General features: G+C 34.7%; 4 protein-coding genes and 1 long non-coding RNA gene across 15 annotated transcripts; 3 read left to right on the forward strand and 2 right to left on the reverse strand.

The window, feature by feature from the left end:
- The first annotated feature begins 623 nt into the window (after window positions 1-623).
- Window positions 624-3,561, forward strand: LOC123681340 (sideroflexin-1). 4 transcript variants are annotated; one of them, XM_045619692.1, is made up of 8 exons: window positions 624-1,021; window positions 1,518-1,676; window positions 1,748-2,020; window positions 2,134-2,209; window positions 2,261-2,346; window positions 2,400-2,527; window positions 2,626-2,810; window positions 3,387-3,561. In XM_045619692.1, coding segments are annotated over exons 1-8 (975 nt in total). In that variant the 5' UTR covers window positions 624-1,019; the 3' UTR covers window positions 3,453-3,561. The 4 variants fall into 4 exon arrangements, with proteins under 4 accessions (XP_045475648.1, XP_045475647.1, XP_045475649.1 ...); XM_045619691.1 differs by lacking the exon at window positions 2,626-2,810 and adding an exon at window positions 3,092-3,276 and having other exon boundaries at window positions 660-1,021; window positions 1,472-1,676; XM_045619693.1 differs by lacking the exon at window positions 3,387-3,561 and adding an exon at window positions 3,092-3,242 and having other exon boundaries at window positions 684-1,021; window positions 1,472-1,676.
- Window positions 3,511-6,740, reverse strand: LOC123681337. Of its 5 annotated transcripts, none has more exons than XR_006747684.1 (14): window positions 6,470-6,740; window positions 6,324-6,411; window positions 6,151-6,263; window positions 6,062-6,085; window positions 5,953-5,994; window positions 5,613-5,901; window positions 5,489-5,513; window positions 5,338-5,433; window positions 5,096-5,284; window positions 4,388-4,563; window positions 4,165-4,343; window positions 4,036-4,095; window positions 3,777-3,988; window positions 3,511-3,712 (listed from the first exon to the last, which is right to left on the reverse strand). XR_006747684.1 is itself a non-coding variant. In XM_045619684.1 (14 exons), the coding sequence occupies exons 1-14, from the start codon at window positions 6,588-6,590 to the stop codon at window positions 3,603-3,605; spliced, it is 1,710 nt and encodes a 569-aa protein (XP_045475640.1). In that variant the 5' UTR covers window positions 6,591-6,740; the 3' UTR covers window positions 3,511-3,602. The 5 variants fall into 5 exon arrangements, 3 of the variants coding, with proteins under 3 accessions (XP_045475640.1, XP_045475639.1, XP_045475641.1); XR_006747683.1 differs by having other exon boundaries at window positions 3,511-3,724; XM_045619684.1 differs by having other exon boundaries at window positions 3,777-3,974.
- A 19-nt stretch (window positions 6,741-6,759) lies between these two features.
- On the forward strand, window positions 6,760-10,119 carry LOC123681336 (transcription initiation factor TFIID subunit 4-like). Of its 2 annotated transcripts, none has more exons than XM_045619682.1 (14): window positions 6,760-6,938; window positions 7,009-7,210; window positions 7,274-7,386; window positions 7,447-7,476; window positions 7,545-7,589; window positions 7,643-7,931; window positions 8,171-8,195; window positions 8,246-8,341; window positions 8,398-8,586; window positions 9,094-9,278; window positions 9,343-9,524; window positions 9,579-9,641; window positions 9,692-9,889; window positions 9,942-10,119. In XM_045619682.1, the coding sequence occupies exons 1-14, from the start codon at window positions 6,857-6,859 to the stop codon at window positions 10,070-10,072; spliced, it is 1,830 nt and encodes a 609-aa protein (XP_045475638.1). In that variant the 5' UTR covers window positions 6,760-6,856; the 3' UTR covers window positions 10,073-10,119. The 2 variants fall into 2 exon arrangements, with proteins under 2 accessions (XP_045475638.1, XP_045475637.1); XM_045619681.1 differs by having other exon boundaries at window positions 6,803-6,944.
- Window positions 10,111-26,848, reverse strand: LOC123681339 (mitoferrin-1-like). 3 transcript variants are annotated; one of them, XM_045619687.1, is made up of 6 exons: window positions 26,576-26,848; window positions 25,532-25,751; window positions 17,267-17,323; window positions 14,305-14,653; window positions 12,628-13,038; window positions 10,111-10,710 (listed from the first exon to the last, which is right to left on the reverse strand). In XM_045619687.1, the coding sequence occupies exons 1-5, from the start codon at window positions 26,690-26,692 to the stop codon at window positions 12,672-12,674; spliced, it is 1,110 nt and encodes a 369-aa protein (XP_045475643.1). In that variant the 5' UTR covers window positions 26,693-26,848; the 3' UTR covers window positions 10,111-10,710; window positions 12,628-12,671. The 3 variants fall into 3 exon arrangements, with proteins under 3 accessions (XP_045475643.1, XP_045475644.1, XP_045475642.1); XM_045619688.1 differs by having other exon boundaries at window positions 10,111-12,547; XM_045619686.1 differs by having other exon boundaries at window positions 10,111-13,038.
- LOC123681341 lies at window positions 18,501-19,192 on the forward strand. The gene is made up of 2 exons (XR_006747685.1): window positions 18,501-18,781; window positions 18,842-19,192. It is a non-coding gene; the product is annotated as an uncharacterized LOC123681341 (long non-coding RNA).
- Window positions 26,849-26,979: the final 131 nt, after the last annotated feature.

Consider the following 26,979-nt stretch of genomic DNA (forward strand, 5'->3'; position numbering starts at 1 on the left):
GATTTTCAAAATTTTTTCACTGATTTATCAGTTTTGCTCTATATTTTAATTCTATCGTGTCAAATATAGTATTATCAACATCACTAAACTAGTCCATTCCGATTACTGTTTTTTATTAAGATGTATTTTAGACTAACTTATTATTATTAGAATAACTTTTTTATGAAAATATTCAAAATGTTTAAAAAAAGATAACAACAACCTGATAAGATAATAAAGTATAGTTACAAATTATCAAAATTTTTTATCAAAGCTCAAAAAAATGGTATAATCTGCTATTAAGTAAAAAATTAACGGTACTGTACCTGAAGTGGCTATAGGGCATAGGTCCAAAGCTCACAGAACATAACCGGTAGGTATTCCTAATGCATAAAAGTTGCTAACTCAAAACTTCTGAAAAGTCTCCAAGGGGCATAGGAAAGTCGGGATAGAAAACATTTACCAGTATTCTCTCTTTCGTTAAGAAACAGAAAATACAAATGATTTTAAATGTCGTGGTAATCTGGTTCCTTCTTTCAAAGCAAACATATGGACGAGCTACCTATAGCGGCAACATTGTGCAAACAAATTACCTTCATAAAGATGCGAACAGTTCAAAACCCGTTTTAATGAATTGTTGTTGTTTTATTTCACCTTCGATGCAGCAGCGTAGCACTCCCCAAATCTCAGCAAAGTTTTCATTCAGAAATTTTCATACATATGATCGATTGATATTACGCGCTTGCGTTCTCAACAATAATCCATTTTCCAACTGCCTGGTTATCAGCACTCAGTCGTCCAGCAATACTAAAGCCCTACACTGATGATTCTACATTTGAATGTTAAAAGTTTATCTTCTAGTATTTGATAAGAGATAAATTTGTCTCCTACTACTCAAAGCTGTCAAGCAGACAGTGACGCTAGTAATAATTTTCAAAATGCTTTAATCAAATACCATATCGGAAGCAGTCATACAATACGATCAAATTATTAGTGAATCATTAACAACAATAGGTGAAACAGCTCAATTTACAATCAATATGTAAGTAGTTATTACGTTTAAAAATTTCGTTTTATCTTATCTCAAGATACGATTGGATAGAAGTATTTCGAAAGATAGAGTATGTTTCCACTGGATTTTTTTTTGGAAATGAGGAACAAGAATTGAATCGAATGAAATAATCGTATGAAGCATTATTTGACTGAAAAGAAAGTACCTACTCTTTTCCTATAAAGGTCATATAGGTTCAGGATATTGCACCTGCATATTGGACCTACATCTATATACACTATTTACATCTGCTGTAACAAAATTGAATATTTTCCATAATAAACTACAATCTATTTTATTTTCTTCTTAACAGAATTAATCCTTGAAAATTATGTTAATGGGACGATTGTAATGAACTTCTTTTATGTTACTGCATCTTAGATTCCAAGGGCAACCATAGCTTTTACCATGTAGTCAATAATGATTAAATGCATTTTGTAGATTTTTCTCAATGAACTATGACAAGAGTTACAAATCTGTTCGTTAGGACACTTGCACAAGCCACAATCGACATAGACAAATCAGAATACGATTTGGACACATTTTTGGGACGATGCAGACACTTCTTCGAGATCACCAATCCATTAAATCTGCTTGTAAGCGATGCAGAATTGGAAAGGTCCAAAGAACTAGTTTTAGCTTGCAGGTGAGTAGTATGGAAATAGCAATGAATGCAATATTTCAAAGACCTAGGTTCTAAATTTTGTTGTTTTCCAGACAAAACCAACCATTGCCAGATGATGTTGTAGAAGGGGAGTTGCGAAGGGCTAAAATTCTCTACGATTCCGCTTTTCATCCTGAGACAGGCGAAAAGATGAACCTGATAGGCAGGATGTCAGCGCAGGTCCCATGTAACATGCTCATTACCGGTGGAATGATGACATTCTACAAGTCCAATCTGGAGGTATTTCTCTGGCAATGGATAAATCAGTCTTTCAACGCCTTAGTTAATTTCACCAATAGAAGCGGAGATGCATCTTTCACAAATGAGTAAGCCCTTTCATTTCTTAGTTTCCACTTTCCTTAGTCCATGCAAAACCCCAATCTATAAGGAAGTATATCAACCTCTACTCTAACTGATCTTCATACTTGTTTCTATCCAGGCAAATTGCACAGTCTTATGTTCTCGCAACCAGTGGTGCCGTTGTTACCGCAGTTGGTCTCAATAAAGCCCTCAAGGTCAGTATCTAACACAGGAATCACACTTTTACTTTTCATCTCTACTTCTAGAGAGCACCACCAGTAGTTAAGAGGATGGTACCCTTCTTTGCTGTCTTTGCTGCCAACTGTATCAATATTCCACTGATGAGAGCTCAGTAAGTATAATAAGATGTTCGAAAAATTATACTGCTATTAATAATTTTCCTAGAGAACTAAAATGTGGTACAGCAATTTACGACAGTGATAATAATAAGGTAGGCTACTCTAAAGCAGCCGCCCAGAAGGGTATTTCTCAGGTTATCATCAGCAGGGTATTCATGGCAGTACCAGGAATGTGTAAGTAGTTCAGTACAAATAATTACTCGATACATAATAATACACTTTTGCGAATCAGATATTGTTTTTATTACTTTTATTACTATAAACACTTGCAGTATTCACACCCTTTGTGATGAACCACTTCGAAAAAAAAGGGGTACTTAGAAGGATGCCTTGGATTACCTTACCCTTACAAATAGCTCTAGTTGGGGCTTGCATTACAATAACGACCCCTGTAGGGTGTGCCCTCTATAAACAAAATGCTACTATGCCTTTTGACCAATTAGAAACTGAACTCAGGGTGAGTTGACGATGACAAGCATTTTAGGGAATGCAATAAAGCTGTATGTGTTTAAATATCATTTCACTCTCATCTCATCATAGGTTCAAGGCATGATTTCTAGAAGGAAGATGGCTAATATTGACTGAATACTGCACTTTTATTACTTATCAAATTAATTGTTCCATTCGACAAACCCTTTAACTAAAAATGGATAAAGTCAAATACTGTTTTGGTTTAGTCGTTAGCTTTTAAAGTGAAAGTGTTCCCTATTGCATGAAAATATCCCCCCTTGTTTTTAGTGTTTTCTCCGGTAATAATGAATGGGTTGGAACAAAGAGGCACCTTTTGTAGATATCCCTGGCTTGCTTTACCCTTGCAAACTGGTATATTAGGACTGTTCTCACTTTTCGCTACTCCTGCTGGATGTGCTTTATTCAAACAATGTCAAAAATTACAATTTGAAGATCTGGAATGTTCAGTACAGGTTCAAACTCGTTTCCATTAATTCTCCATACATAATTAATCTTCCTATAAATATTATTTAACCTCATTAATTTACTTCGTAGATTTATATGTTGCTCCGTTATGTTTCAGGATGACCTTAGACGTAGATACCAAAATAAGCCCCCCGCTGAAGTATTTTTCAACAAAGGGTTATAAATTAGCTTCCAAGCGAATTTTCGAATATAGCAATATCGACAATAATGAAGTGTTGTGATTGGTTATCGTTTTGTTTATTACAAATTCAATAAATGATTGGTCTATTTAACGTGCATCATTTTTCACATTTAAGATGAACTATCTAATATCTCAATTATACATCACTGAATCATCAGAAAAAACATCGGGCTGTACAGATTTCCAAGCAGACAACAGAACTTCACTAGGAGACTTTGCTACTTCCACAGAATTCGACAGTGCTACCATATAACCTGAAAGTTGAGGTTAAATCAGATCGAAACAACCTAAACTATAGGTTAGAACCTGGAAACCAAGGAGGTGGCTGAGATCCTCTCAGTTGCACTCTTGAGAGGTATTGGTGTGGCTCACAATCCAAAATGTACTCCACACCTTTAGCTGTTTCTTTCTTCAACCTTCCCATCGATACAGTGTCCAAAATATCAGGAGGATGAAGAGAATATGATGGACGGGCACCAACTGCTTCAATAGACACAAGCAAAGCTGGAAAGGGATTTCTACTAGTAGGTGCAAACATATAATGAGAGTCACTATTGTTACCCACCTTCATTACTCCAAGGTGGATCCTCAGCTGATAAAGGCTTATACGGTCTTTTTCTTCTTCCTGAGAAAGATTCATTGTATTTAATCAAACCGACGCAAATAATTGCAATAAAACTAAAATTAAATTAACCTTTGCGCCTTGGTTTTGAAGGTTGAGCTTTCAGAAAACTATCTTCAGAAGGTTTATTATCCGTCAGCTGCACCAAAGCAGATACTTGCTCCATCTGTCTGCTCAAAATTTGCTGGTGGATATTTTCATCCACGAATGTTGGTATTACCACGTCTTCCAGAGGTCCTGGAGAGGCAGAACTGTAATTACAATAGCGGATATATCTGATTAGCCGATATTTTACCTTAAAATCACATAAGGGCTACTTTCCCGTTCAGCACCGAACAATGAATTGAATATCCTTTCTGTTGGAATGGTAGACAAGCCACTTTTATTGGAGACGTCCATTACTGTTGCTACTAATTCGGGAGATGCTTCTACTGTAGGTAAATCAGCAGTTATTGGTGATGATGTGAATGACTGTAAAAGCATGAATGAGAAGAATAGTTTCAGAAATTGTATACGAATGTAGACTAGTTAAGTCTTTTAGAAAAAGTCTTTTAAAAAAAAGCTGAATTGAAACAAAATTTGAACAATCCAACCAAGGAGTTCTTGACTAAGCACCGTGTTACAGAGCTAGTGTGCTAGAAAAGGAGTCATTTGTTTCACTCTTGTCCCATTAAATCTCCTAATTTCATGATTGTGCCCTATAAATTTCGAAAATTCGATCAATAAATTTAGGACCCTTAAAAAATATCGATCAGATTATTGAGCCAGGAGAATCAATACTGTAAAGCAACCCATTCCTGTATTCAATAATATGATCCCAATAACTTCAATAATTCCCGAGAAAAGCTTCAGTTAACGGACAGCAGACGGTTTTTTTATTCTTCTATTTTCGATTTTACACATTCCAAAATGTGAAGTGTTAAAATTCAAGAGAGCTCAGAAAATTAAAATTAGAGGTTTCTGAAGGTTTATTATTGAAAAAAATAACCAAAAATGATCTCACTTTTTCCAATAATCCAGCATTTTCCGGACTAAGACTGAGCTGTTGATGTCGTTTCTTCAAAGAAAACAGTCGAGGATCTTGATTCACTAATTCTGGGGCAACATTTTTGAGTATATTGGAGACATCTTCTGTTTCCTCTCTGACAAGAAGTTCAACTCTGTTTTTGTCCATGCCTAAGTCCAAAGTCAACTATAAAATACATGTTTTCGCATAAATTTTCATTTCAATTCATCTGAACATACCTTTATGGTCTCCCGAATTATATTTTTCCTACTCATGACGAAGGAAGTTGTTATGTCTCTTTCGCTTACGATAGAAACAGTTTCTTTGATTAGTCCCTGAGAACATTTCATACAGATTATTATAGGCGGATGTCGATTATGCCAACGATACCTTAGACGGTGGAAATTCTGGATTTCTGAAATACAATAGTTTTGGTTTCGGATTAGTTTAATCTAAAAGTACCATATTCAATGATTTTCGTAGCATCATCATGAAAAACGATTTGCTTACTCACAGCTCCTGGAACTCCTCTTCAACGAGAATGTTTTCTCCAGTAGCAGGATCAGTTTCAATCGTCCTGATATTTTTCGCTACTACTTCCCCATATTTTGTCCTCTCTACTCTCTTCTCTGTTATTACCTTCTGAAGTACCTGTTGTGGTCCATGTGATGTCATGATTTCTTCTAATGGTGCGACCTTAGAACTTTTAGCTCCCACACCAGTAACCTTAGCACCAATTGGGGCCTTAGAAAGCATACTTTTCATCTGAAGAGATACTTCTTTTCTGAGCGAAGATGGTGGGACTAGAATGGCCCTTTTTCAGAATCTTACAAAATGAAGAAACTAAAACTTACGGTTTGGCATAGCTGCAGATTTTCTGACAGCCAACGAAGATCCTGAAAATTTTCAAAATATTGATGGAGTAACAACAAAAATTTTGGTAAACAACAATTTTGCACTAACCCGCTTTCGTTGGTGCATTATTCCCTGAAAATTAACAACAAGGTAATTTTATTGATAATGTGGGTGCTTTCATTATTTTTATATCATACCTTCAGGAAAAATAGATGTGTCAATTTTATTGAACATCTTCTCTTCTCCAGTGGTCTTTGTTACTTTGACGTTGATTTTTGAATGTATGATTTTGGTTTTCGCAGTTGAAGGTCTGAAATTAACAGAATTATTTAAATATCGATGAATAAGTAAGGAGTATTATTCTTTCTACCTGAGTGGAATATTCTTATCAACATACTCGTTAGATTCATGTAACCTTACAGCAACAGTCGATGGTCTCAATCGAGCTATCTTGGAAGCTGAATAATGAATGATGAGCACTTTATCTTCACGCATGGAAAACTTATGTCTTCTTACCTGATATCAGTGGCACAGATGAAGACCCAACTTGATTGGTTGACGAAACATGTTGACTTTCTGACTTGAGATTTCTAAACTTTAAAATAGGCAATCCTGAAGGCTGGAACAGCCTTGACATTATATTCCGACAGCAATAAAATTTTGCATTTATAGACGGTAAATTTCAGGAAAATTATAACAGGGGAGGATTTCTGACGTTTCCATTTTATTCTGTGATAATCTCAAGTTTGCTAAAATCAAATGAAAGCTTTTTGAAAGGAATGAATTAATTTTAGATCAAGTAACATTGGATCTTCTCCAAGAATGACAATTCAAATCCGAAAACTGACGGTTCAAACATTCAATTTTGCTTAATAATACAAAATTTTCAGTTAGTTGAACAAAATGTCGCGATTACCTAAACCAAGCGGGTTACCAGGACCAAGAACTGGTATACCAAGACCTGGGGCACCCAGAACAGCACCAGGTCTGGGTTTGTAAAAAAAGTCAATTTTAAACAGCTCTTTTTCAAGAACGTATTCGTATTCCTAATCTAGCTGCACAGTCAACGATTTCTGCAGCAACAGCTGGACCTTCAGGGTTAAGACCTCCTGGGTCAGGTTTGAGACCACCGGGAGGAACTGGTTTAAGACCACCGGGTGCAACAGGTTTAAGGCCACCAGGAGCTACAGGTTTAAGGCCACCAGGAGCTACAGGTTTAAGGCCACCAGGAGCTACAGGTTTGAGGCCACCGTCAAGGTATTCTCTGTAATCATCGCATTCAATAAATGATTTGGTAACACCATAATTATATTGTTGAAGGCCTTCTTCTGCTGGAACTAGAGAAATTGCTTCAAAAACTACAGTTACAGTGACCAAAGGACCTGGACAAAAATCAGTAGCCGTTAAAACTGACCAAAGCGTAGTTCCTAAAGGTTAAACTTATCAAGAATTCCAATTAAAACACAATCTGATCGAAAATCCGTATATTTCAGCTTCGAGAACTCAACCCAAGCCAAAAATGGGTAAGATCATTTTAATTTAAACTCTTCCTACAAACTAATTACATATTAAAGCCTACCATTATTCACAGGAGCTCCTGTAGGTCCAAAAAAATCTCAAGCAGCGGTACCTATACGTAAGTTTCATCTTTGGGTGACAGGAAGAGCTTAAAAACTTCTATAATTTCAGCTCCACCTTCGGTTTTGAGGAAACAGGTAGCCCTCCAGGTGAAAGGGACTGCCGCTAAAGCTCCTCAGGGTTCTAGAGTAACTGCCGCTGCTTCCAAAAAGACGACAGTGCCACCAATGGAACAAATAATGACACCAGATGGACCACAGCAGGTACTCCAAAAGATTATAACGGAGAAGAGAGTTGAGAGATCAAAGCAAGGAGAAATAGTCTCGAGGAATATCAAGACTATCGAGACCGATCCAACTACAGGAGTGACTACTCAAGTTGAAGAAGAAGTTCAGAAGCTGTAAGTTTTGAGTAGATGTAGTCCACTGAGAAACTTGTTAGATTTCTCTATCTAGTCTTGATAAAAGAAATCGAGGTTTGTTTTTTTTTACACCTGAATGCTGTCATTGACCCTAATGAAAACATGCCTTCCTCAAAATATTTGTTCAACCTACTCAATATTATGGGACTAATCAATCTCGAACTTCCTTCCAACGCTGCTCATTTCGAAAAAAAAATTTAACTCACATTCATTTGCAGGAATCCTGATTTTCCGGTACCGAAGGTAGGTGCTTCGAAATCCTCTTAAAGAGGTCATTAACTACTTTGTTATAGGGTCCTGTCAAAGAAATTGTAACGGTTGTAAGCGAAAAGGACATCACAGCTTCGTACGAGGCCACAACCGAAAATGTCATACGGGAAACTACCAAGGTTATTCAGCAAAAAGTAGTGTTTGCAAATATGATCATTGAATAATATATTTTCAGCTTGATGCAGGATTGGGTATGGATCCCTTACAAGTATCGCAGCTTGTAGAAGAAGAGAAAGAGGATGTAGAGAACGCTTTAAGAATCAACCCGCCGGAGTTAGTGAATCAATCACCTGAAAGATTTCCTTTGAAGAAACGACTGCAAGCACTTAGATTAAGTCCAGAAAATATCGCACTCTTAGAACAGGTACTTTTCAAACCACAATTATACTTAGCGGCATTGGATGTGTAACAACCATATTTGAAAGGATGCAATGGTGTAACAGTGTGCGCGTTTCATCATTAATATTTTTAACTCTGTAAGCCGTTCGGCCTTGGAAGCCTTTAGCTATTTAAAATCGCATAGTTAAAAACTGTCGATTCAACATTTTTAATTTCAATGGTGAGCATTGGGCAAGCATCAGGCAAGACAGTCTGTCTTGCCTGATGCTTTTGTTTATACTGATAAGTATTGTTTGATATGGTTTTAATGCTATCCTGAGAATGCCATTTTATTGTATGAACATTTATTTGATGATTTCGATGTATTCGAATGATTTATTACCGTTATTCATAGGCCTGATGAAGGAGCTAAATGCTCAGAAACGTTGCCATTGAATAAATTGTATACAACTGTTCCTTGTGACTGATATTCCTCACCATTGAATTAAATCTTCGGAACGATAATTTTTTCTGAAATTTTTAATTTCTTCAGTCAGTGATTCAACCCCCAATTACGGCAGATGAGCCGCTACCGGAAGCCTCCCCAGAAGTGATGGCCAAAGTTCTGAATGCAATGGATAAAAGTATGCAGCCAAAGCTAGATCCGGAAGCTACATTCAACACCCTCTTCACTGAAGGTGGTCAAGAAGAGGCTCCTTCTGCATTAATCAATATAAGGTAACCTTCCCAATTATTCTCAATAAAATTAATCTCTACTTGCTCTTTAACACCTATATCCAAGCTCTGTTGCGCCTGGGCCACTTGGAGATGTCGTCATCCCTATTGATGATGCTCCTGACACTATACAGGAGGAAATGTTGAGTCAAAGAATGGAGCAAACTTCTGTTATTGTTCAAACTGCTGAAGAAAAACCTTCCGACTTTTCCTATTCTATGAGAACGCCTCAACAACCCAAACGGAAAGGTTTCTGTTTATTCTAAAGTGTAGTATTTTTACCAATGAGTGAATATTTTACAGAAAGAAAAAAGTGGGGTGCTTACAAACCTCTGACTCAAGAAGACCCTCCTTGGTTGAAGCAAGGTGAGGAAATGCATACCTGAAGAGAAACAATTTCATTTTTCCTATTTCAGATATGCCAGATGCTATTGAAGCAGTAGGAGCTGTTCCTAGAGAAAATATGTTTGCAGCAAATGTATTGGAGACAACTCAAGCTGGAAACATGAATGAAGAGGTCAGCAAGGGCATCGAATATTTTATAGACTGCAATCCACTTCAATATTGTTCCCGAGTACAGCTTAGGGGATCACAACCACCACCATGGTTTCCAGGTAAATATTAGAAACGATCTAGTTCAAAAACACAATTCATTTTGACTTTTAGGCTATGTCTATGCTCTGTCAGACATGGGTGACAGCGTAGAGGTTGCAAGATCGCCTAGTCAGGTTATGTTTGCAGCTTGGAGATCCGTTCAACCAGAAATATTTGGAGATGATTCAATCGTTTACAATTAATGTAAATGATGATGTATTAATGAAAATAAAAAACAAAGTAACGTTCAGTAGATTTTTTAATGAGGTTTCATTCATACAATTTTAAAACAAAAATATGACAAAACTGAATATGTACAACGTACACATAATAAAGTGACAATGTCTCTTATCACAATAGATGTAGAAAACTTGTGTTCAGAATATTTTCAAAAAAGAAAAAATTATAGCTAGGCATATCAGTTTAATTCGAAGGTTTTCTTAAAGTAAATTCAAGGCTATAAATCGAAATAGAATGAAATTCAATATGAAACTTACTTTGAACTGCGGTTTTTTTGAAGGAGGTAGTCCTCATTCACGTTAAATATTTTAAAATTAACCAACAAAACCCGAATATCCACTGAGTTCCTAGTCGATCTGAACACGTTTCTAAACAATAATTTAAAATACTATATGATAGTACTCCCATCTGAACGAAGTCAATATCATACGTAAAGTTGATAAGGACTTTATCACAGCCTAGTAAATGTCATTCGTAAATGACATAATTAACAAAAATGAAAATATTTTATGTATATATAGATATATATGACTACAATGTTTTTCATTCATTAACAAACTCGCCCATGCACGTTGACGAAAAGATTCGAATTTCTTTTTTCCTGAAAAGTATATACAGAGTTCACAGAGAATTTTACATACTAAAACCAGACTCACATTAGGGAAGAATAACTTATCATTTGGCTTGAGAACTCAAGAAGTTAAATTTCCTGAAGAATTAGTTTCTTTCCTAATATAAATCTGGTTTTCTTTACATTCTTAGTGTGCAGAAAATCAACATTTTTAGCCATTTTTCGTTCACCTTATAAAAATATCTTCTCTTTTATTCTATTGTTTAAATTTGACAACAAAATCGATATCTAACCTTTCAATATTCACTCGAAATTGACTTTCTATCCTTGTTCAACGGTTGAGCGCGTAGAAGCGTAAATATTACAATTATTATTTCACACAAGTATCATTAACAAACTTCTTGGATTCGATGAATCATTGAAATAGAAATTCAGAAACTTAATGATGTACGATTCAAATTGAAAGATTTGGTACTTAAGATATAATTTATAAATGATTTAGGACATTACTCTTTTTCTTAATTTCCAATGAATGAATTCCATTTTTAGATTCTGTTGCAATTACAGTGCGCTGACCTAATTCAACTGATAAGTTATCTAAAATAACTTTGTCCTTATCCAGAATATATTTTATGTGTTTTGATTAAAAAAGTGAATGATGTCTAAACTAAGATTTCGAAAATGTACCATTACCTAACTAAAAATCGAAGGAGAGTGGCAGTTAAAAATGAATACATGAATAGTTCTGGCAATTTTTTTGAAGAACCTGAGAAATAATATTCAGGGTGAAATCCATTACTTGGTTTTATATTTTCAAACAATTCCTCTTCTCCTAATAATTTCAATGTATGAGATGTAAAAGATATGTTCAATTTTTCTATAAGAATTCATACTTGTGATGGTACACCTAGAGGAACATAACCATAATGAAGGAATTCTCATCTTCATTAGGACAATTAGTGCCACTAAAGCATACATTTTGCCCTTTTTCAGTTGTCTATTAACGCCTGTTATACAATGACATCCAAACAGAAAATAAAATATAAATTCCGAGCGAAAATTTGTATTAAAAAAAATATGTTTTGTAATTTAAAACATTAATAATAATCATACTTGAATATACACATATGAGGACTGACCGTACATATAGATTAAATTTGATAATTGTTTTAATTGCATTCCTGTCAAGTTACTTATATTATTGTATAACAGGTTTACGATTTATAGCTTTGTGTGTTCGAAACTTTTTGAGAATAGATGAAAAATTCTATTTGAGTTTAACAATATGTGAATGAATATTTTTCGGTGAGTTTCAGAATAATGGAACTTCTTTTGAAATATTCCTTCTTAAATCCAGATTATGTTGATTCTATATCTTCAGGTCAACAAAATTGTATGAATAACTCCGTTATTTCTAAGCCGACGCAATACCAATAATTTTCCATTCATATTTACATCCTGACGGAAATTCAATACTTATCACAGCTTTATTTAGTTGGTGAAAACGAACAACATAATGAATGTGAAGCAGTTCCTACTATTCGAAATGACCGCTTTGGTCCAATTCCACAGAATGTAGGTTAGGTTTTAACAGTTCCACACACTGGGTGAAAATAGCAATTATCACATGCAAGACTTGTACGAATATAGGGTGTGGATTGTTTTTAACCATTCGTCTGTGAAACTGTCCCCAGAAAACGACGTTAGTTTTCCATTCAAAACTAGCCTATAACCTCTTTGTCGAGTTGAACTTTTGAGACTGCTTGAAACGGGGAAAAATGTAGAAATTTTTTCATTTAATATTGTCGAATTTTTTTTCTCGTCTTTGTCGTATTCGTCTATCAACAAGATGAACCAGCATCTTTCTCTAAAATAGACATCTAACGTAATTTTTTCAAAAGAATCAACAAAACAAAAATATAATCGATCAATGGCATGGATACTCACATGTCTTAACATTATAATTTACAAATTAAAAGGAATTCCGACCACTAGGTATGGGAACAATCCAGCACTGTGCCCTTACTCCTGCTGCCAAAATTGGCGTCAGAAGTGTGCATTGTGTTGAAATTTAGGGCGCCGTACAGTCCCGTGCCGGCAGCTATTGAGGGTAGTTCACGAGGTTTTAAAATTGTCGTTTTCTCGGGGGTCAAATGTTCTGACTGCGGAGGAGGTCTCGATGGTGGCTGATTGCTGTTATCGTCTTCGGCTAGTACTGTAACGGAAGGAGACGCTATCGCTTTCGCTTGCAATAAGTATTTGAAGAATTCGTATGTGGACCAACAGATGGCGGTCGATGGCATTTGATACATTATACGGGCTTGCATTCCTCTGAAGTAGCCTGTTGGGCCACCTAGCCTGTAAAACAAAATAAAAGAAATTAATAAAAATTAGGAACATCTCTGACGTGAAATCTTGTGAACGCTCGCATTCATGAGCCAACTGCGCCTTTGGAGACCACAGAACCGTATATGAATAGATGTGGTCTACAAATGCTTACTTCATTTTTCTCAATATTTTGCTTGGAATTGTGATTTTTAATATAGAGACAAAATATCAACTCGATTGTATCTGTTATCACAGAAATATCGTGTATTTCTTTTCCAATATTCAACATCCAAAAACTCGAATACATCGGTTTGTGATTTTTTTTTCAATGATTTTTAGAAGAGTTCTTAGTTTGATTCTTATTTTAAAAATGCTTTTGAGGATATATTGCATAGAATACTCCGGTTTTTCTATCACTTATTCATTTGACTGGTATAATGACATGAGTTTCATAGTTCTTGATACAATTTCAAATTGGTGTATTACAATTTATTGATGTAAAGAACTTTGAAAAGTGGGGAATTCCATAGTTCGTTTTGTTCTTTCAGAAGGTCTAGTTTTCTTCATTTGGTCACAGGTTAGGATTCTTTATTTTTCATTCTTTGCAGTTCAGGCAGCAATAGGAAAAGTTTCTCTGATATGAACAAATTTACACATAATGATTAATTTTTTTGGTCTCCACTTCATGGACACTCATAAATATTTTCTCAATATCAATATGTATAAATTAATTGAAAGACAAATCTCATAAGTATACAGGCTGAAAAAAGAATTGAAAAAACAAGAAAGAACATAAACTAGACAATCAGCAAAAAAGTAGATGTAGAAAAACATAATCAAAAGGAGAAAAACTCGTGAGATGCTCGAAATAATGATAGACGAAGTGAGCTCCCTTAATAACCATGATCTTAATAGCTCAATAAATGAAAGATGTTATGCAGATGCTTCTTTAAGTTGCGAAATATTAGAGACCTTTATGAAATTTGGAAAATTGAAAAAAGGTAGAGTTCCTCGAGGTCTAGACATGCTCAGGCTTGCCATATTGGAGTGTTTTCCCTCAAATTTGGGGAATTTTAGAACACTCGGAGGAAATTTGGGGAATATTTCTTGAGGTATTTTTTTGGGGTTTCAGTTTTTCATTTTCAGATATCCTATGAATTTCATCGTTTTCAGGCTAATAGCCATTTTTCATGTATTAAGAGTAATTAAACATTTATTTCATTATATTCTGTGTATACATGCAATAGAACCTTAATTAATTAATCGAAAATTAACATGCCTGATGATAACACTCACCTATACACCGTCTTCACAGCGTGCACCAAACCTGTGGCCGAGGCGTCCTGCTGGGTGTTCAGCAGCGTCTTGCACACGTCCAGTGGCGTCGTTATGGCGGCGGCAGTGGCGCCCGCCACCGCACCACTTATCATGTGCGCCGTAGGATTGTATTTACCATCGGGATTCATCTGTTTCTGCATCCACTCGTACGTAATGAAATGAAAACATTGGAAGGGAACGTTCATGGTGAGCTGTGTGGTGTACGATCGGTAAAATGCTGTTATGCCCTCTGTTCGGTATACCTTCACCAGGCACTCTAGGGCCGTCTTGTAGGGGGAGTTTGCCATTTGTAATCGCTGCTTTATAACTGTAAGACAATAAGGGATTTATCATTTTAACTGGGTCAATATTTACAAATTTTTAAAATTCTCCCAAATTATTCATTGATGTATATTGTGAACGGTGCGTTTTTTCAATTAACTCAAATAGTTCCCAAAGAAATAGCAATCAGAAAAATAGAAGTGACGTCACTTGAATAGATAATCGATCCTATTGGGTTTTCCAATTTAAAAAGATTATAATGGCAACAATGTGTAATAATTTTTCATTCGTGTTCAGTGCCATTCAATCATAGAAAGATACACGCTTCAGCAACGTTCAGAAAATGTTTTATCAAAATCGGTGCAGAAGGATGAACTATTTTATTCAGAGATGAAATTCATTTTTGGTTAAATGGCTATATAAACAAATAGAATTTGGAGTGATGAAAATTCACACTAAATTGTTGAGACACCATTACATCCAGATAAAGTCACTATGTGGTATGCATAGAGTAATAAACATAAAAGGAGAATACGCAATTTTTATGTCCCCAACATGGTTAAATTACGTTTTCAGATTGTGATTTATTTTCAAATCCTCAATTTTACTATATCATTATGAATGTATATTATATTGAATGAAATATACATATGTATTTGAGTGATTCCCGACTGTCAAAAGTTGCATGCATAAGAATTCAATATAAATTTGAAAATTCAGGAGAAAATAAACATTATGTAAATTTTGTTCACAAATGCAGATGGAGACCTGTGAAATTAAATTTATATTGATTTCATATTCGTATTCGCAATTGTGTCATGTAGACGAAAATCGAATTTTCAATTTATAGTAGAATATCGTATAGGAGCATCGGAATTTTAAAGTTGGCTTAAGTTATGTCTGACGAAATCGATTCAACATCACCAGAATCAAGAGATTGCGAATGAAGTTATCAAATCATTTCACTATATGCAAATATTATATTGGCAATTGAAGTATGTTGAAATTTGATAGGATCACTCTAGTCACTCTAGACAACCACAAAACGAAAAATATAACTGAAAACAATGCTGTAAAGGGTTCATTAAAGCACTGTTTTTAGAAAGGTAATGAACTCATTATGATACTGAAATAGAGACAAAAATTTAATGCTATATTGAAAGTTTTTAATTCCTATAGCAGCCTTCAATATATGGCGATTTTCAAAATTGAGATTTTTCCTGGTTTTGAAAAAAATGTATTCATAATTAGCTTTCATAAATCAGCTTTTTCGGAAAAAACTCGAATATGAAAATTTGTTTCTATAAAAAAATTATCAGAGATGAATCTTTTACATTATCAAGATAACATGTTTCAACAAATATAATCATTCGGATGCCATAAAATCAGATTTAAAAAATTAATCCTTTTGGGTGCAACACTGATATCTCTGGGCGTGTTTAGTCAATTTAAAAACAGCATATTGTAAACAAACTGTCATTCACTATCAAACGTTCCCCTTCGAATAATTCAAGTTTTATAGTTACAGTTTGATGCCAATTGTAAAATAATTTTGAATGTCCACGAACCAAACGCTAAATTAGAGTTTTTCGTTCTCCCCATTTTATACTCTCGCTGAGTTTTTGGCTCACAAATTTTGAATTTTATCAATGTAAAGATCTTCATATATGTGAAAACTATACTATTTTATTTTTATAATGACGTTCCTTGTGAATTCTGGAGGATAATAAACTACAATAACCAATGTAGTATAGCAATTGATTTTTTTTCACGTGATTTCACGACTCAGAGTAATAAACATAGATAGAGGGAGCATATGTCATTTTCAGTAAGCAAATTTTGTCCCTAACATAAACTATAAAATTTGACAAGCGCGAGGAAATGAAAACATATCAGTGATACGATATTTCATTCAATTCCCGAGTTTATCCACTTCTTATGTCCCATAGTGAATCAACGTTTCATATTAACTCAAAATATATTGAAATAAATACCTTAATAAATCAGAAATTCAGAAAAACTTCAAACGCGCCAAACGACATGAAACAACCGATGGCACTAGGAGAGTAAAAGTTGCCAAACCTTTTATTTCAGCAGGTAGATACAAAAAATAATGAATGTTTTGCTTATTATAAATTCGGCAATTAGGAAAAATATCGGATTCCAAATATTCAAATTTACAGATTTAATCGGGAATCACTCAAATAAATATATTTCATTCAATATAATATACATTCATAACGATATTGTAGTAAAATTGTGGATTTGAAAATATATCACAAACTGACAACGTAATCTAACCATGTTGGGGACATGTAAAAATTGCGTATGCTCCCTCTATCTATGTTTATTACTCTGTGACTATGACCAATGTGGTATAGCGACCGATTTTTTTTCACGTGATTCCACGTAAATCTACTTCTACAATTTCCGATAAAGGTTCTCTACATATTCCAGAACATTAATAAACGATTCCAAAGGTTCATCATGGAAAATCATAAACACAAATTCGTCGCATTTAAATTAAAACATAACAATCCCATGAACTTGACATCGTAATTAGCTCCAAACACCTCAAGGTCGCTTATATCGTGTAACAATCTCATCGAAAATGTGCGCGATTTGAATTACGGCAACATCAATATTTCTCTATTCTTACCTTCTGCAGGATTCATGAAACCGTCGTGTAGCAACGTTGCTATGCAACCGGCTGCGCCTGTAATAAAAAAAATATGTATCAATACATAGCACTAATGGATAACATGCATTTTATTATGGTTGTTACATTTGGTCCATCGGAGGTAGGTAGGGAATCATAGGTGAGAGTAATATAGGGTGATTCAGGGCGATGGCCTATTATACGTTTATGGAAAACTAATGAGGGATTTTGTGCTGAAAATTTGCATGTTGGGGTTTGAGACAATGATCTTTCTCCCTAAAATATTTTCATATATCTAACGGGTGTTTTTTTTTCGAGGTATATAACTTTAAGTTGGCATTACTGTTCAAGATGGCGATCGATTTAACAGCTGTCAAGTGATTTATTCTCAGTTTGGTTTGGCAATTCATCATGAATAGACTCACGCCTTAATAACGCTTGCAAGTAGTGCAATTTTATTTCGAAAATAATGGTTCTGTGCTGAATACGTATCGCGCACTACAACCATTTAATTTTGTTTAGCGATGAAGCGCACTTCTGGTTGAATGGCTACGTCAACAAACAAAACTGCCGCATTTGGAGTGAAGCTAATCCTCAAATGTATGTCGAAACACCGTTACATCCAGAAAAACTGACTGCTTGGTGCGCTTTATGGGTTGGTGGAATCATTGGTCCGTACTTCTTCAAAAACGATGATGGCCAGAACGTTACAGTCAATGGTGATCGGTATAGAGCCATGATTACTAACTTTTTCATTCCTGAATTGAACAATCATGATGTCCAGGAGCTGTGGTTCCAACAAGACGGCGCAACATGTCACACAGCTCGTGCCACAATCGATTTATTGAAAGACACGTTTGGTGACCGCCTAATTTCACGTTTTGGACCTGTGAATTGGCCTCCAAGATCTTGTGATTTAACACCGCTAGACTACTTCCTGTGGGGCTATGTAAAGTCATTGGTCTATGCGGATAACCCACAAACCCTTGACCATTTGGAAGACAACATTCGCCGTGTTATTAGAGAGTTATTGCAACGCACAAATAAGCGATCTTTTATTAAAGGATCCTGTAATAAAGGATCCTCTATCGTGGACGTTAAAAGTGAACTATTGCAAGGTGCTTTTAACGAAAGTCAGTAAAGTGACAGATCTTTAAATTTGACATATTTATATTTTGTCACCTTTAGTTTGTATTCTGATAAATAAAATAATTCATTTGGTAAAAGTTCAAAATCGAAAATGAAAGAACAAATAGCGTTAGCAATTTTAGCTGGGAACATTATTGAGGAATTGATTTTTCATAATAGATACAGTTGGTGTAGAAAATATATCAAAACCAATTCAAACAAATCGACTAGTTGACTTGGAAAACTTTTACTACAAGTCTCGCAATCATTATCGAAGTTTTTATTTTTATAACTGCAAACTTCATTGTGGAAAATCATGGGCACTTCTAAGATAATTTGAATGCACATAAGTGGCTTTATAGAAATAGTTATCAGCTCTAGTTATAGGTAAGCTATTACCTGAATTGAACTTAAATTATATATTATATTACCTTAATTCATTTTTAGTCTACCAATTCGTTATATGGGAGGAGCTGTACCAAACTACTGGGGTTTTATCGATGGAACTATTAGAGAAACTTGTTGACAAAGTATCATCACTATGTAAAATATCAGTCTACTTTATGTACTTGTTTGAATGGAAGTCAATCAAGTATTTCTTTTCATGTAAAACCACCAGTATTGGAAGATTATTTTGTTTAACAGAATTATGTTATGTATTTTCCCACAATTATTTTGAAATAAGTGTACTTAACGTATAATTTTATAGTAACATTATTGATAATTAATTAGGTTCTGCATTGTGATTTGCTTTTTTTATGCTATGTTGATCCAATATATAAAAAAGTACTTAGGTAACAAGTTTATTACTTTTCTTTCAAAACAATCCCATTGGTGTGTCCATATTACAGAATAAATTACTCATATTCAATATAAAAGAATGATTTTCAGTATGCAGTAGGATTCTGCAACAATACTACATTATATATATAGGTAAATTCTTATTTCTAATAAAATTCAGGATTTATCAGTATTATTTTTAATTCTTTTAGTAGGATCAAATTAAATATGATGTTTTGTTGAGAATCGTATAAGTTCTTGAAAAATTCGTTATTGAGAGCACATTTTTTTCCTCGAATCAAATGGTTCCCACAGATGCCCAAAATCAAGAAATAAAATGCAAATTTCTCGAAAAGTTCACTTTGTTTACCTAAACAGCTACAAATATTTATAGGTTAGTTCTTGCTGATTAACGACGGCAAATATTCGGCATAAACAGATATCTGTCAAAATAAAGGATCCTTAAATAAAAGTTGGTCGCCTGTATTTAAATAAAGTAAGGGAGGCCTGTATTTTAGATTTAGACAATCCTTAATATCTGACTCAATGCGCATGCGTACATGTCAAAATAAGAGATCCTGTAATAAAAGATCGCTTATTTGTGTGTTGCAATAACTCTCTATTGCCGATATACGGCCACAAATGTTGGAAAAAGTCATCGAAAATTGGACGTCCAGATTGGACTACATCTGAGCCAGCCGTGGCGGTCATATGCCAGAAATCATATTTAAAATGTAATGCCACAAGATCAGATAAGATTAGGGAATTGAAAATAAAATAATCCAGAACCCCAAGCGGCAATAAAATTCGGCAACGTAGAGCGAAAGCCGACAAACCTGATGAGTACATGTTTTTTTGTTAGCGTCAATAACTCGTTAACATCACTATGAGGACATCATGCCACATTTGGATATTTATATACAGGGTGGCCATTTGAAAACGAAACAGACGAGATTACAGACGAAATAAAGTTTTTCGATAGAAATGCTCGGACAGGTCGATTTCTGTTTCGAGGGGGACAACTTAAGATGTAGGTTACGGACGCATAGCGCTTCAACCCTTGCTACTACAACCCTCACCCCCAAATTTTGAATAGGGAAGATGGGGTGAGTGATACCTCATTTGAAAGGTATTTTTATACTGATTTCAGCACAGTAATTGTTTTTTCATTTTATGCATTAGTTCTCGAAATATTCTCAACTAAGTATTTGAAAATGAAGTAGTGTTTTCATGGCACTTGTAGTGTTTTGTGAAAAATCGACATTTTGAGCTTCAAATCAACCATGACTGTGGCTTCCTTCCTAACTAACTAACGCATGAATATTTCGAGAACTAATGCATAAAATGAAAAAACAATTACTGTGCTGAAATCAGTATAAAAATACCTTTAAATTGAGGTATCACTCACCCCATCTTCCCTATTCAAAAATTGGGGGTGGGGGTTGTAGCAGCAAGGGTTGAAGCGCTATGCGTCCGTAACCTACATCTTAAGTTGTCCCCCTCGAAACAGAAATCGACCTGTCCGAACATTTCTATCGAAAAACTTTATTTCGTCTGTAATCTTGTCTGTTTCGTTTTCAAATGGCCACCCTGTATAGTATAATGTATAATGCGACACCTTTGATGGTTTTTGATGTTATTTAAATTTGTCGGTATTTCTCCCTGTTGTTGCTGACTGAAATAAATCTCACTTGGCACTTCGAATTTCTACACATCTGATTTTTGTTGATCAATTTTGAAATGCCGCCCTTGAAGTTTGCCGCCCTAGGCGACCGCCTACCCTGCTTAGCTCCTAGCGACGGCCCAGGCGATACGACCCCGAACATATCCAACAAAAGGATCTGATCGAGGCCCCTCACTGAATAAACTCCATCCTCCCTCCAAACTAGATATTTTAGATATTTCCGCTGCACAGATTCTAAATGACGACGATGGATGTTATAGATAGGGTGCCAAATAATACAGCCAAAAATAATTCTGCTTTTAACCAATGAGTCAAATGATTTTAGAAGTGTTGCAGTGTTTACAAAGCATCCAGCATTTCGCACAACAGAACCAAACACCTCGAATGCAGAAGATAAAGCAGAGTTTACCTATATGAGGGCAAAATGTTAAACGCTGGTGAAATATAATGCCAAGATCCCGAATATCGTCAACTCTACTCAAAACAGATTCACCAGTGGTATACACAAGGCAAACATTATGGATCTTCCTACTAAATGTAACAACATTGTACTTCTCAACATTCAGGCTCAACCTGTTCAACGCACACAAATATAGACAATATTAAATAGAGAAGAATGCCATAATTTGCCCTAAAATTTGTTTATTGTCGAAAGAATTTTTTTTTCAGAAATGATGAAGATATTCACATTACGGAACGGGATTTTCAAATTGACATCTAGCCAGCAAAACCTTTCTCATGTAAAGGAAAACCGAAGAGTATTAGGCCAATTGAAAAGTCCCGGTCTGATGCACAGATGGCGGTGCTAGTATTAAATCCGATTTTTAGTGTTTGAAGCTGTTTAAGTGCAATAAACCTGAATTTTTCCGTCGATATGTGACAATGGATGAAACATGGCTCCATCATTTCACTCCGGAGTCCAATCGACAGTCAGCTGAGTGGACTGCACACGATGAACCGAATCCAAAGCGAGGAAAAACACAACAGTCAGCTGGTTATGACTTCAGTATTCTGGGATGCGCAAGGTATAATATTCATTGATTACATCCAAAAGGGCCAGACCATCAACAGTGATTATTATATAGCGTTATTGGATCGTTTAAAGGATGAAATCGTTAAAAAATGGTCCCATTTGAAGAAAAAAAGGTGCTGTTTCATCAAGGCAATGCGCCGTGTCACAAATCAATGAAAACAATGGCAAAATTGCATGAATTTGGCTTCGAATTGCTTCTGCATCCACCGTATTCGCCAGATCTGGTTCCTACCGACTTTTTCCTGTTCTCAGACATCGAAAGAATGCTCGCTGGAAAGAAATTTAGCGCCAATGAGTAATCGCCGAAACTGAGGCCTATTTTGAAGTGAAAGACAAATCGTACTGCAAAAATGGTATCGAAAAGTTGGAAGATCGCTATAATCGCTGTATCCCTCGAAGGCAACTATGTTGAATTATAAAATAATTTTTTGCCAAAAAAAATGTGTTTTACTATGGTAGACCGGGACTTTTCAATTTGCCTGTTATCAATGTCAGGAAAATTGAATTAAGCTCAAAAGTATGTGTTTAATTTTTTCATTTCTTGCCGGTTATATTTTCTCGAGCACATAGTATTCAATTGGATATTCGTCGGTCGAATCCGTTTTTAAATTCTATTTATAATTTCATGATTCCACACAACAGATTTCAGTGCGAAAACTTCAAAATTATTGATTATTCTTTCCGGAAACACATTTTAGGAATTATCAGAAAAATATTAGTACAGCTTTTTTTTCAGGCTGTAAAATTTCTACCAGACCTCATATAACACAGTATGAAAATAGACCGAACAACAATCTTCATAACGTTTAGTATTGACGTGAATATTTATGTAATTGAAAATGTCGTGACTGCCTATATTTAGGTCGAATAAGAATCGATAATTCTTTCAACATTTATTCAAGAGTTCTCCCAAACAGCCCACCAAACAATTAGGGGTCGAAGAATAAATCGAATAACAAAACACCCCCATCTCAGATAAACCCTGAAATAACCTTAGGGTAGCAATGCAGTTCAAGGTCATTTACAGACCTGTATACAAGGCTCTAATTGCCGAGTTGTCCAAGTAAACGAGACATTTTTCTCGGGAAAATTTACAACTTCGGGATTTTCCGAAGGCGACTGATTATCCTTAGTGATTTCCCTACTGAAAAATATCATAGATGTCATGCAGACGTATTAAATATCCCAATCCGAGAAATCAGTACGTATCATCCTCTTAATGATGATTTAAGTATTCCTAAACCTCTGGAATTTCCAACTTCTAACATCGTCTAAAAAGTAATTTACATCATCGGTAAAAAAACCTAATCACATTCGCGTCGATACGTCGGAAGCACGTGACGTCACAACATTTAGAAAATCGTAACAGGCCACGTTGGATTGACAATTGCAGCATGTGAATATGTCGATGAATATATTTAACATTTTTTGCCTCTTATATATTCTTACTATTGTTCAATCCGATTTACACGTTGCTTCTTTCGCGTACAATTTAAATATTAGCATGTAATTGTGCACGCCCTACGACGCCATCTTGATTCCATATTTCACGATATGTGCAGGTGGACAGAGGCAAAAGCGTAGTCAGGGGAATACCAAGTAGATCTGAATATTTTTATACGAAAATGCCAGTTCCGTCGCATTGTTCCAATGAAGACACAATAAGTAACAAACTATTAGGTAATGTCAAGGTCAACGTACAATGCGAAATACATAAATAATCCTAGATTGCTATCCAGAATAAATAAATACACATGGAGTGCAAATACAAGCATTCTCAATTCATAGTTTGAAAAGTGCATAAAATTTTTTTTATTCCAACGATAATGTGAGAAAAACTTCATCAATTACTTAATATAACTTTATATGCTTTTGCAACCTTTTTTTTAACTCTATGATAGTCCAATGATTTTTCCATCTGACCATGAACTGAATCGTATCTAAACCTAATAAAGCAGAAGATGTTGATGTGACTACATTTCATTAATTCATGAAAAAGAGTAGAAAGGATAGTAACAGATAACAAAAATACAAATTTTAAAATTTTGTCTGTCTGTACGTCATAATCTCTCAAAAACTTCTGCATGAATTTTATTACGGTTTTCATTTATATCGGATGGAAGTGAAAAAAGTTATAACCATTCCAAGATTAACGCGTGCGAAATCGAGGGCTTAAACTAGTTACTGATAAATTTTTAAGTTATTCGATAAATTGACCGAATTTTACGAGGAAGATAATATGCGAATGTTCACAACAATAAAAGAAAGTATGACTATAAACAGAATATAAAAAAGAATCAAAGAGAAACGACATAAAATAATACGATATTTTTTATGCGATCATCAAAACCAACTTCCATATAAATTCCACATCAAAATTTATTCAACAAATCTACAGTTTTATATTAGTTTTATAATACCATCACATTTAACACTAAGTGTTACATGAATTTATGTTCTAAGTCTCATCAACTGAGAGACAATTATTTACTTCACAGAGATTTTGAGATAAATCACGAACTACTTGGCTAAATGAGGCAATTAAATTCGTTTGTTCTAGGAGATCAAGACAGTAAACATGCACACCATTGTGGTTCCAGATGAAATGTTTTATTTTATTACAAATAAAATGATAAGCACGTCCACTGACAGATGCTAAATAATATTTTGGATTTATAATCCATAATGAATTGTATCTACTTGTATTCGGAAAAAAATTAACTCAGTGCAATGTTCACCAATTCGGTACTCAAATGCTAGTACAGTTTAGTTCAAAAGAGTAGAAGACAAAACCTTGTTGGTTACATTAAAAAACTATTCAACTCATAAAAATATCTAATTCATTCAAAATATGTTTCAATTCTAGTTCACACTAGGATAATTGGCTAAATATCACATCCAAGATCCGCCAAAATTGAAAAAATCTACCGTATTATAAATAAAATTTTTTGGATCTCTATTTTTTATGGAAAAACCGAGCGCCAAAACTAGGGTCACACTGTATATTTACTATGAACTCCATATTCTACATAGCACATGTATATTATATAAAATAGGTTAGATGGAAGCTAATATTAATTTCAAAATAGAACTGAGCAAGTGCAGATAGCCTACAAGGTCGTTTAAATGTATGTAGCATTAATCTGGTTGCATATTCTAAATATTTTGTAAATAAAGCTATTAAAACCCAAGTTGCATTGATTCATGATTCTCAATGTAGGCTCTGAAATGTATAAGCCAATAAAATAACAAAACATAAATGATATCAACACACCTTCATAAATTCTAAAACTTAACATACAATGATGGGCAACATTGGTATTTTGAAACCAGTTATGGGGTAAAAAACTCAATAAGTTTTCTGAATGAAGACTTCTTTCCCTCTTCAAAGATCAAAGCAATCAAAATACCTTGTAAATTCAAGTCATCTGTACTTGAATAGAATTTAACCAAAATGAACATGGTACTCAATCCTAAGTTGCAATAATTTGAATCAAATAAATTTCAATTATCATTCTCTACTATCTTTTCATTAAAACGAAAAGCCATTAGAATGAATAGTAAGAATGAAACAATGCTGCAGGTTGGAATAATTAAAATCCTATTTGATAAAGTTAACGATAAACCAAATGCTACTTACCATGAATGACATGATGATACCGAGCGCTATTCGTTCTTTGTCTAAGTGTGTTTTTGATGTATTCATATGTGCTAAAATAAAGGGCATGAGAAGGTCCAGCTCCAACAACCATAGCAGACATGCCCCTAATTGGTCTGAAGAGCCCTTCTTTTTTTACCATTCTGTAGAATGTGTCAATAATACCATGTTGATTTGTTCGAGATAAGGACTGCATTCGAGTCTATAAAGGGACACATAATTACATTTATATTTGAATACAAAACATTTATTCTTATTGGCATAGCACTGGAATGATATTTGTTACAATTGGGATTACAATACAAATAAACATATTTTCCTCAAGGACCTTCTTTATTCAACTTTTGTTTACATTCTTTCAATATCTTGGATTTTTATTTTGACCCATATCTGAGATAATGTCTGATAATGTGGTAACATTTCAGGATTAGCATAGAGTCGAATAACCACAATTTTTTTTTTCAAAAATTGATTGTTGTCAAATAGAATACTGAAGCCTAATAAATATTTTTTATTATTTTTCTTCCTTTTCGGTCCGGATTTATCATAACAACAAATTTTGCATTCATAACATGAAAAAATACAAAACATAACAAGATTAGAATGGCATTCTTTATGTGGATTTGATGATGTATATCTTGAAAATATGTATCTTGATTCAATTTTCTTTTAGGTCGTCACAAGTTTCGATTTCAATCAGAATGTCATAAAATTAGCAAAGTCGAAATGTGTATTTGATTTCGTCGAACTCCTAAGTTGACGACATCCCTACAATTCTGAATGAAGACAGCAATGAAATTATCGAATTAAGTGTAATCAATCATAGTCATTATAATGTGTTCGCCTTGAAGTCTTCCTAGGAGCTATTCAAAAACGATGAGACTTTTGACAAATCCTAACCTAAAAATAGGAATCGCGTTAGCTTAACCTTCAAAAAGGGGAATGACAGCTTCATTTCCTCACGAAAACCGAAGGATTATCATGTAAGGGAGTCCCAATTTTCCAAAAATCTTATTTAAAACTCACTTTCACTGAATCCAGGGGGTACATTACGCAATGCTCCATAACTCCGGCAATGGCACCTGCAGTCATATGCGTAACTACATTATTAGTTGGAAGAGCTTCATAATCGTCAGGATTCATGTTTGTTTATTTATATTTTTTATTCTGACTTAAACGACGTGCGATTCCGTTCCCTTCCGTGATTGACACTTTTTTCTAATACGTTTTCTGTTGAAATAATACGAAAATTTAGGACACGGATGACACCACGCTCTCGCCAGCGTAATGAATAACGAGAAACTTGTTTCCCCACCACAGAAGCGGTCCTAGATGCACGGAACATGCGTGCGGTATGCGCGCCAATCGGTGGTGTCCTCAGTGGCGTAACAAGAATATTTGTAATCGCAATGAAAAGATCCAAAAATGTT

Source organism: Harmonia axyridis, chromosome 5 (genome assembly GCF_914767665.1).
Source record: "Harmonia axyridis chromosome 5, icHarAxyr1.1, whole genome shotgun sequence".
Classification (NCBI taxonomy): Eukaryota; Metazoa; Arthropoda; class Insecta; order Coleoptera; family Coccinellidae; genus Harmonia; species Harmonia axyridis.

Excerpts from the sequence above, each read along its gene's own strand:
- LOC123681340 (XM_045619691.1), top strand. The coding sequence starts at position 1,489 with ATGACAAGAGTTACAAATCTGTTCGTTAGGACACTTGCACAAGCCACA. Across the intron at positions 1,677-1,747 it reads GAACTAGTTTTAGCTTGCAG|ACAAAACCAACCATTGCCAG; the intron begins GTGAGTAGTATG and ends GTTGTTTTCCAG. Across the intron at positions 3,277-3,386 it reads ATCTGGAATGTTCAGTACAG|GATGACCTTAGACGTAGATA; the intron begins GTTCAAACTCGT and ends GTTATGTTTCAG.
- LOC123681337 (XM_045619683.1), bottom strand. The coding sequence starts at position 6,590 with ATGTCAAGGCTGTTCCAGCCTTCAGGATTGCCTATTTTAAAGTTTAGA. Across the intron at positions 5,285-5,337 it reads TAATTCGGGAGACCATAAAG|TTGACTTTGGACTTAGGCAT; the intron begins GTATGTTCAGAT and ends TGTATTTTATAG. Across the intron at positions 4,096-4,164 it reads TTCAAAACCAAGGCGCAAAG|GAAGAAGAAAAAGACCGTAT; the intron begins GTTAATTTAATT and ends AATCTTTCTCAG.
- LOC123681336 (XM_045619681.1), top strand. The coding sequence starts at position 6,857 with ATGTCGCGATTACCTAAACCAAGCGGGTTACCAGGACCAAGAACTGGT. Across the intron at positions 7,387-7,446 it reads CCAAAGCGTAGTTCCTAAAG|CTTCGAGAACTCAACCCAAG; the intron begins GTTAAACTTATC and ends CGTATATTTCAG. Across the intron at positions 8,342-8,397 it reads TCATACGGGAAACTACCAAG|CTTGATGCAGGATTGGGTAT; the intron begins GTTATTCAGCAA and ends ATATATTTTCAG.
- LOC123681339 (XM_045619687.1), bottom strand. The coding sequence starts at position 26,692 with ATGAATCCTGACGATTATGAAGCTCTTCCAACTAATAATGTAGTTACG. Across the intron at positions 25,752-26,575 it reads ACCCCCTGGATTCAGTGAAA|ACTCGAATGCAGTCCTTATC; the intron begins GTGAGTTTTAAA and ends GTCCCTTTATAG. Across the intron at positions 14,654-17,266 it reads TTTCATGAATCCTGCAGAAG|TTATAAAGCAGCGATTACAA; the intron begins GTAAGAATAGAG and ends ATTGTCTTACAG.